Raw genomic sequence first — 9092 nt, forward strand, 5'->3', positions numbered from 1 at the left:
CCACAACTGTGTGGACTCATTTGTTTTGTTGTGTGGTTGTCCTTTGTAATTATTTTTATGATATTTCTTTCCTCAAATGGCATCTGAGTGTAAAACCAGCCTGACATCTGATCTTTTAAAACACCTGCCATGGCACTGGCCTAACTACATGTACACTTTGATAAATGCTGTGATTGATTTCCTAAGGCACGTTTAGGTGACCTCCAGTCTGTAAGTGGTTTGAACTGTGACCCCCATTGGTTCCATTATTTCATAGAATAATAGGTTAGGGGCCTTAGAGGTCAGCTACTCCAACCTCCCCACCATGGGCAGGCTAGACTAGACTCAGCTCACTGTATACTTCACCTTTTAGATGTTAATTCTCTTAAAGAGCCAAAGAACACAGCTTCTCCTTCTCTGGAGACTTTCAAGGCCCATCTGAATGTGTTCCTCTGTGACCTGAGCTGGATTGTATGGTCCAGCTCTGGCAGGGGGGGTTGGACTCAATGATCTGTTTGGGTCCCTTCCAACCCCTGGCATCCTGTGATCCTGTGATAAAAAGTCACTGTAAGGAATACAAAGGCCCACGGAAAATATGCAATTTATGATTGCAATATCTGGGTCAGACAGCAACAAAAGAGAGCACAGATTAAGGATTAAAAATTGCCTAAGGCATATGAATGGTGATGTGAAAATAATCTTGACTAAGAACTGTAGGAAAAATTAGGAAGAGCTTAATTCTTGTGCATGAGTACAATAAAGGCTTCGCTGCTTCCTCTCTGGCTTTGAAGAGGTGGGGGGGAAGATGAGTAAAGTGTCAGCTTGAATTAATGTCCTGGCATAAATATTTATAGCTCACAGAAAATAATTGTATGGCTCTTTAGGACTCAGCTAATTAGTCATAAATTGCATTCTAAGTGTATTAACATAATTCTTTCACGGAAGCTTTGACTGTCAGCGAGTCAAAAATATTTGGGTTATAATAAAATGCAAGAGAATAAACATTTCTAATCCCAGTGAGTGAACAGGAGAATTTCCCTTCCACTTGTTCCCCTTACTGGGTCGACCACCAAGGCTCTTTCTTTGTAAGCCTTGATGCATAGAATCATAGAATCAATAAGGTTGGAAGAGACCTCAAAAATCTTCACACATGATGCTTCTATTGCTCAGGTTTCACAGTTAAAACTGTAGAGCAGAAATTCTTACTAATGGAAAAACCATGACCTAACTCACCTACAGCAGTTAGGACATGGCATGCAGTGAAGGCATTGATTAGGTTTGATGGGAGCATCCAAATCCCAGGCTAGGTAGTCCCTCTCTTTTTTTTGGTTTATTGTTTTATTTGGTTGGTTTCCTTTTCTTTTCTTTTCTTTTTTTGACCAAAGAATACTTCTAATAAACCAAAAGACACTGACTGGTAGGTTGCAAGCTCCAGATCTTGTTTATTTATAAAGCAATAAATATTAGAAGCACAAATAGATTGCACGGGTGTGTAAACAAACTGTACAATGACTGAGGAGTTCAGGAAGGGTTGCCAGAAGACTCCAAGAAGCATGTCGTCATCATCCTGAGTAGGAAGTAAATTGAGGGGGGGGAAAGTGCTTAGAAGCACTTGCGGTGGACAATGGATGGACCAGCTTCATCATACTCCTGTTTGCTGATCCACATCTGCTGGAAGGTGGACAGAGATGCCAGGATGGAGCCGCCGATCCAGACGGAGTACTTGCGCTCAGGTGGGGCAATGATCTAGGGTGAAGAAGAGCAACATGATCCTCATTTAACCTTTCTGAATAACCAACCCACATCAGCCACACAAGCCACTAGAACCCATATCAGCCACACAACAAGCAAATTAGAGTAGAGTAGAGTAGAGTAGGATAGGATAGGATAGGATAGGATAGGATAGGATAGGATAGGATAGGATAGGATAGGATAGGATAGGATAGGATAGGATAGGATAGGATAGGATAGGATAGGATAGGATAGGATGGAATGGAATGGAATGGAATGGAATGGAATGGAATGGAATGGAATGGAATGGAATTAACCAGGTTGGAAAAGACCTTTGAGATCATCAAGTCCAACCTATCACCCAATACCATCTAATCAACTAAACCATGGCACCAAGTGAACCCACATCATCAACACAACAATCCACTAGAACCCACATCAGCCACACAACAAGCCACTAGATATTTCCCTAGGTAAAGAAAAGAACTCTTCTGTGATATCAGTGTTGATCCTCAGCAGCTGGTACATGCAATGTGCCTTAAGAAAATCTGCAACTGTACTTTCCTCTTTCCTAACACTTGCTTCCAACCCTCATAAATTATTTGGATTCAGGGGGATTTTCTCTTCCATTTGTCCATCAGCTGTAGAATGGTTCCCATGCCTCCAATTTCATCCCTCTTTTATGAGTAGAGAGCCAAATTCCTTACCTTGATCTTCATAGTGCTAGGAGCAAGAGCAGTGATTTCCTTCTGCATGCGGTCAGCAATCCCAGGGTACATTGTGGTACCGCCTGAGAGGACGTTGTTGGCATACAGGTCCTTACGAATATCAATGTCACACTTCATGATGCTGTTGTAGGTGGTTTCATGAATGCCAGCAGATTCCATGCCTTGGGAAGAAAAGAAAAAATAGAGACAATAGAATCATAGAATCAATAAGGCTGGGAAAGACCTCAAAGATCATCAAGTCCAACCTGTCACCCAGGACCTCATGATGAAGGAAATTACACAAGAGCTCTTTGTGCAAAGAGAGTTCTTTGTGCAAGACTTTGTGCAAGGTTCTTTGAACAAAGAACTCTCCTCATGAGCTCTTTTTGTTGTAAAGCTATTTACTGATTACTATATATTAAAGAAAAACACTGTAAAGAAAAAGAGATTATAGAACTAGCTTAGAAAAATGGAATTTATTTGTTGGAAAGTATCCTAATGAGTGTGAAGAGGAAAGAGACTCAAAATACACAGTAAGACAATCACAGAATCATAGACCCATAGGATCATAGAATCAACCAGGTTGGAAAAGACCTCAGAGATCATCAAGTCCAACTCATTACCTAATACCTAACCCAGACAAGATAAATTCCTTTAGCATATGGCAATGGGAGAAAGTTAGAACAGACAAATGATCTCTGGAGGTCCCTTACAACCGTTCTGCCTGTGAAATGAGTATCAAGTTATGCCAGAGTCTCACAGTAAGAATTAGTTAACTGCAGTAAATACAGCCATAAAGACAATGAAAATAGTTGAGGTACAACTGAAAAAAGACAACAGTAACTTCTGTCAGCCTACTCAAGATGCTATTTATAAAGATCAAGGCAAAGCATAAGCAAAACTCTGACCCAAGAGATTAGTACTTGGTGGTGAGGGAGAAGAAACCAGCAGCACATGTTTGTGCATTCCAGTTTATCAATTCTAACAGGTGCTTCCTGAAAGGGCTGACACTAGATCCACAGCAAGATGTCAGCTGATGAACAACTGCATGTATTGCTCCAGACTTAGGAGCATTTGCTGCATCCATCAGCTGCCCTCACAAACAGCAAAACTTACCATGCTGGCCATGGCAATGTTTAGTTGCAGTGCACAGACATACACTCACACCTTTCATCCCACTTTTTGCCTCTCCCAGATACTTCTTTGTGGAGTCTGGGGGTTTTTGTTTTAGAGTAAGCATTACAAATTGTGGTAGTCTCAACCCACCACACAAATACAGCAGTGAAAGCTGTTCTTGCCACCAGTGACGTAAAGCCATAGAACGTTGGGAGGGATCTGTGAGGATCTTTGAGGCCAGCTCCCTAATGATGATATTCTAACTGTACATTTTATCACTCAAAAAAATGGTGACCTTAAAAACCTGTAAGGGTCTTTGAGGCCAGCTCCCTAATGATGATATCCTAACTGTATGTTTTATCACTCAGAAAAATGGCGAGCCTAAAACCGGGTCTAAAACCTGCGACAAGAGCCCGGAGCTCAGCAAATTACCAGTTGAGGCCACATCAAGCACAGCTTACAGGAACCAGAGGCTCTAGCTCATTATTTGTTTACCTTTTTTTAGTGTTTGATTTCATGCCAAATTTAGATCAGCAGGAAGAGGAGTGGGACACCTCCTGCTTCACTGATACCTCCTACAGAGAGGAGAATTTCCTGGGAACACTTACCGATAAAGGATGGCTGGAATAAGGTCTCGGGGCAGCGGAAACGCTCGTTACCGATTGTGATCACTTGGCCATCAGGCAACTCATAGCTCTTTTCCAGAGAGGAGGAAGAGGCAGCAGTAGCCATTTCATTCTCAAAGTCCAGTGCAACGTAGCACAGTTTCTCTTTGATGTCGCGAACGATCTCGCGTTCAGCTGCAGGGAGACAGGATTCAAATCAAGGATCGGATAAGCGAGGTACGAGAGGAAGGAGAAGGGGCCAAGAGAAGGGCAAAGCTGAAGCACTGACCTGTTGTCACAAAGGAGTAGCCACGCTCTGTCAGGATCTTCATCAGGTAGTCAGTCAGATCCCTGCCAGCCAGATCCAGGCGCATGATAGCGTGGGGCAAAGCATAACCTTCATAAATAGGGACGTTGTGGGTAACGCCGTCACCGGAGTCAAGCACGATACCTGCGGGGGAAACGCCAGAGAGCAGTTGGAATCACCCTTGGGCACAGTGAGCATCAATAAACACAGCCAACTCTTGGATTGTTCAGGCATAAAGGGGGAAAGGGGCATTGTTCTACACTATTGAATCACAGAATTGTTAGGGTTGGAAGGGACCTCAAGGATCAGCCAGTTCCAACCCCCATGCCATGGGCAGGGACACCTCACACTACAGCAGGTTGCTCACAGCCACATCCAGCCTGGCCTTCGAAACCTCCAGGGATGAGGCTTCCACCACCTCCCTGGGCAACCTGTCCCAGTAAAAAGTTTGTAATGCCCCTAAAAACCTTGCCTGTTCCTTCTGCTGCCTGGACACTCCTGTTTGGTGTGAACTTTCCCACCAGCCAGTTGTTCTGTACAGATTTCAAGCTAACCCACACCTGCAAGTCTTCCCACTGCTGCTTCACTGAGCATTAAGCATGTCTGCAATAGTGACCAATTGTGTTGGTCTAATAATGGGCATTTGGGGGGCCAAATTTAACCCCTTAAACTGCCACGTAACTGCAGTATCTTCACAGGAACATCTCCTCATCTGCATCATGACCTGCAGGAGTCAGTCCCACAGTGCCTCTGCAAAAGCAACGCAGACAGGTCCACGCTGTTCTTCCCACAGCCTGTTTCGTGCTGGCTTTTCTGCTGCTGTTATCATCAATGGCTACAAGCTACAAAGATCTCCTTTTCTGTAAACCTGAGTGAGTTATGATGGGGTTTTCTTCCTATGTGGAGTGGGATGGAAGGAGAGTTCCTGAAAGGAAGTCTCTCCAAGGTGTTGCTCTGTTTATTTTACCTGTTGTACGGCCGGAGGCATAGAGGGAGAGGACAGCCTGGATGGCCACATACATGGCAGGTACGTTGAAGGTCTCAAACATGATCTGGGTCATCTTTTCACGGTTAGCTTTTGGGTTCAGAGGGGCTTCTGTGAGCAAGGTGGGGTGCTCCTCAGGGGCCACACGGAGTTCATTGTAGAAAGTGTGGTGCCAGATCTTCTCCATGTCATCCCAGTTGGTGATGATGCCGTGTTCAATGGGGTATTTCAAAGTGAGGATACCTCTTTTGCTCTGAGCTTCATCACCCACATAGGAGTCTTTTTGACCCATACCGACCATGACACCCTAAGAGAAGAAGATGCAGAAGAGAGTTATTTGAGGAAGACAACATCACAATGCTCAGGTATTTCCATCACAGACAACTATGCTATTTTCAAGCAAGGTACAAGCAGTCTCTGGTAGTTTTAGGCTGTGCCTTTAAAAATCACACATTAGAAAGTTGTTTAGGGAAATGAAGGAGCATTACTAAAACAAAATGAGTCAACAAGATTTGAAGGTTTCTTATGAAATGAAATGGATGTTAGGAAGAAGTTCTTCCCCATGAAGGAAGAGGTTGCCCAGGGAGGTGGTGAAGCCTCATCCCTGGAGGTTTTTAAGGCCAGGCTGGATGTGGCTCTGAGCAATCTGCTCTAGTATGAGGTGTCCCTGCCCAATGCAGGGGGAGTTGGAACTGGATTGGATGATCCTTGAGGTCCCTTCCAACCCTAACAATTCTATTAAATCTTTTTTTCCCCCCTTTAATCTGTTGAAAGAATTTTCCTCCCATTTTTTAATGCACCTCTTGTTTTCAATTACTTCTTTCTGGTCCAAAAGTTTAACTGAAAAGAAAACTGCATAATATCTTAATGAGGAAAAGATGTAGAAATACATACAAAGAGAGTTTCTGAACAAGAAGATAAAGAGGGAAATATGCTTTCTACTGGAGGAAGATACTCCATACTTCTTTGGAGGTTCAGCAATAATTTATCCACAGTAACAAAATACAAATCATAAATGCTTTAGGTTATGTTTTGTTGTTGGGGTTTGGGGGTTTAGGATTTTTTTTAAGGCCATTACAAATTCTTTAGTAAGGAAATTGTAAGAGAAGAAGTACTGTATTTCTCTGTACCAATTTAACTGTGACAAAGACAGAAGGAGAATGGCATGGGAATGGGGAAAAGGAGGCTTAAAGTGCAGCACGAAGATAGACAAAAGGTGTTTGGTATGTGAAATGTTGGCCAGGACAGGTGGGAAGGGCTTTAAACTCCATCCTGAGCAGATTCAGCCAGTGGAGATGCCTGTGTACTAGCACCAGCAGCAGGTCTGGCCCAGGGGATGGAGCGGTCATCAGCTTTGTAGGAAGCTAGGTTTAAAATCATTAGGAGAGAGAATAGGGAAGACAATCAAGGGGAAAGCTGGAGAGTTAGAAATAGCCAGAGGAAAGGGACAAAGTGATAGAAAGCGAGAATACGGGACAGCCAGGCAGGGGAGGTGAAGGAAGCGCTTGAGAGACCTGGGAACGTGTCACTAGTACTGCCGCAAGAAGTGAGCGGAGCGATGGGCAGAGTACTTGGGATAGGACAAAAGAACTAAAGAGGGAAAGACTGCGTGAAGGCGACTGCTGGGGAGATGGGGAAGGCTTTGTCCTATCCCGGTCTTGCCTCCGCTATTTACCTGGTGTCTCGGGCGGCCGACGATGGACGGGAACACAGCCCTGGGGGCATCGTCTCCGGCAAAGCCCGCCTTGACCAGCCCTGAGCCATTGTCGCACACCAGTGCGGTGGTCTCCTCGTCGTCACACATCTTCGGAGGGAGGCACGGATCTGAAACACAGCGCGGCAGCGTGTCCAGACCCCCGCGGTCATCTCGGCTTTGCCGCCGGACCCCTCCGAGACCCCCGGGCGGACCCTCCGCGCCCTCCCGCCCGCCATCTGCGGCTGCGGCACACCGACCGCTGCCGGAGGCAGCGGGAAATTTGACTCGTCCCTGGACGAAGCCGGATGACTCAGACACCTTCGTGGGCAGGGCTTTAAATGCGCTCCGTCAGCCGCTTTCTTCTTCCCGCTGCTACAGGCTTATAGGACGCTCATTAGGGCATCGTTAGCGGTACCTTCAGGCCCCAGATTGAAACGGAGAGCTCGGCCCTGCCCAGAGCACTTCACCGGCCCAGGGCGTCGCGCCCCGTCGAGGCGCGGTGGCTGGGACGGGGGCGGTGTCCGCGGCAGAAGGAAAATAAAGCGGCAGGTGTACAGGCAGAGCAGCGGCTGTACCTGCACGACCAGCATCTGCCGCCAGCCAGTGCCTCCCATCCATTCACCCACCCATCCGTCTGTCCATCCATCTATACATCCATCCATCCATCCACCCATCCATCCATCCATCCATCCATCCATCCATCCATTCACCCATTCACCTATCCCTCCCTCCATTCTTCCCATCTCAGTCATCCTATCTTCCCTGTCCTCCCCGAGCCTGCCTCGAGGGGCTGCGGGGGCCGCCGCGCTACTCACCTGGCCAGCAGCGGCGGCAGGGGGGTTGCGGAGGACAGCCTGGGTGCCGGCTCGGCGGAGACGCCCAAATTTATAACCCCCGAGGGGCAGTGCCGGCCAGGGCCGCCGCGGGACGGGGCAGCCACCTTCTCCTTATTTGGTCGGCTCCGCGCCATTGAGCGACCGCGCGGCCATGAATGGAGCCTGGCCAGCCCCGACGCAGCCCGGTCGCCCGGCCCATGTAAGGCAGGCGCGGGGCAGCTCGCCCCCGGCCCGCCGCATGGCCAAATAGGGAGCCCCGCGCAGCCCCCCGGGGGGCCAGGGCTCGCAGGGAGCCAAGTGGAAAGGTGGCGCCCCGGGGCCGGCTCGCAAGGGCACGCCCGGAGACCGACCCCGCCGCCGCTGGCACCCTGTGGTGCCAGCAGCCGCCGGGTGCCGGCCAGGTGGACCCAAACCGCGGCGCGTTAAAGAGGAGATGCTCGGGATCGTCGGAGGATGTGAGGGAAACTGGGCGGGCGTTTCGTCCCCCGGGTTTTCATTTTTTAACTGAAACAAACAAACAAAAAAGCAACCAAAACCAAAACGGTCGAGCTCCTATTTAACCAACGACCCATGAGGTTACTCTGGTGCCAGCAACTGAGGCTCTTCTACTGCGCGGAGGCAGCATCTGCTGCCTGTGTTGCCTTAGGAATGAGCAGCGCACGATCGATTGCTTTTAAACTTTGATGAGCGCATGTAGCAAACCCCCCGTGCTTTCCTCTGCTGTCGGCTGGCACATGCAGCGCCAACCGGGACCTGCCGGGTTGGGTCAATATGCAGATACTTCAGCTCCCCCAGTTTTGCTCTCGTCGTGCACGGCGGATCAGTAACGCTCAGTGATATGTACAGGGCGGAGGGTGAGAGATGGGAATAGCTTGGACAAAACCCAGCTATGGCATTAATGCAATGTGACAGTTGTTTTCCTGCTCAGTTGCTGAAACATCCACATTGATAATTTGTTCCAGAGGTGGAACCTAGAAAATCCCTGCATCTCCAGGATTTTTATTCATTCATTTATTTATTTATTGGGGGGGGGGGGGGGGGAGGAGAGGGGTGAGGGGGGTGAGAGGGAGGTAGTTAAAAATAGAAAGACTGGAGAGGCATCCCTTGAGTGGGTTTGGCCTGGTATGTGA

General features: G+C 47.8%; 1 protein-coding gene across 3 annotated transcripts; it reads right to left on the reverse strand.

The window, feature by feature from the left end:
* Positions 1–1397: 1397 nt before the first annotated feature.
* Positions 1398–8297, reverse strand: ACTC1 (actin alpha cardiac muscle 1). 3 transcript variants are annotated; one of them, XM_054162107.1, is made up of 7 exons: positions 7942–8297; positions 7106–7254; positions 5413–5737; positions 4428–4589; positions 4142–4333; positions 2418–2599; positions 1398–1725 (listed from the first exon to the last, which is right to left on the reverse strand). In XM_054162107.1, exons 2-7 carry the CDS (start codon positions 7232–7234, stop codon positions 1582–1584), a joined length of 1134 nt encoding a protein of 377 aa, XP_054018082.1. In that variant the 5' UTR covers positions 7235–7254; positions 7942–8297; the 3' UTR covers positions 1398–1581. The 3 variants fall into 3 exon arrangements, with proteins under 3 accessions (XP_054018082.1, XP_054018083.1, XP_009910000.1); XM_054162108.1 differs by lacking the exon at positions 7942–8297 and adding an exon at positions 7445–7547; XM_009911698.2 differs by lacking the exon at positions 7942–8297 and having other exon boundaries at positions 7106–7429.
* Positions 8298–9092: the final 795 nt, after the last annotated feature.

Source organism: Dryobates pubescens, chromosome 5 (genome assembly GCF_014839835.1).
Source record: "Dryobates pubescens isolate bDryPub1 chromosome 5, bDryPub1.pri, whole genome shotgun sequence".
In the NCBI taxonomy this organism is placed as follows: domain Eukaryota; kingdom Metazoa; phylum Chordata; class Aves; order Piciformes; family Picidae; genus Dryobates; species Dryobates pubescens.

What these genes read in the sequence shown, in the direction of transcription:
- ACTC1 (XM_054162107.1), bottom strand. Translation starts at nt 7,234, where the DNA reads ATGTGTGACGACGAGGAGACCACCGCACTGGTGTGCGACAATGGCTCA. An exon ending in TGCCTCCGGCCGTACAACAG is followed by an intron (nt 4,590 to 5,412) that starts GTAAAATAAACA and finishes TTTCCCCCGCAG; the next exon opens with GTATCGTGCTTGACTCCGGT. An exon ending in CTACTCCTTTGTGACAACAG is followed by an intron (nt 4,334 to 4,427) that starts GTCAGTGCTTCA and finishes GTCTCCCTGCAG; the next exon opens with CTGAACGCGAGATCGTTCGC.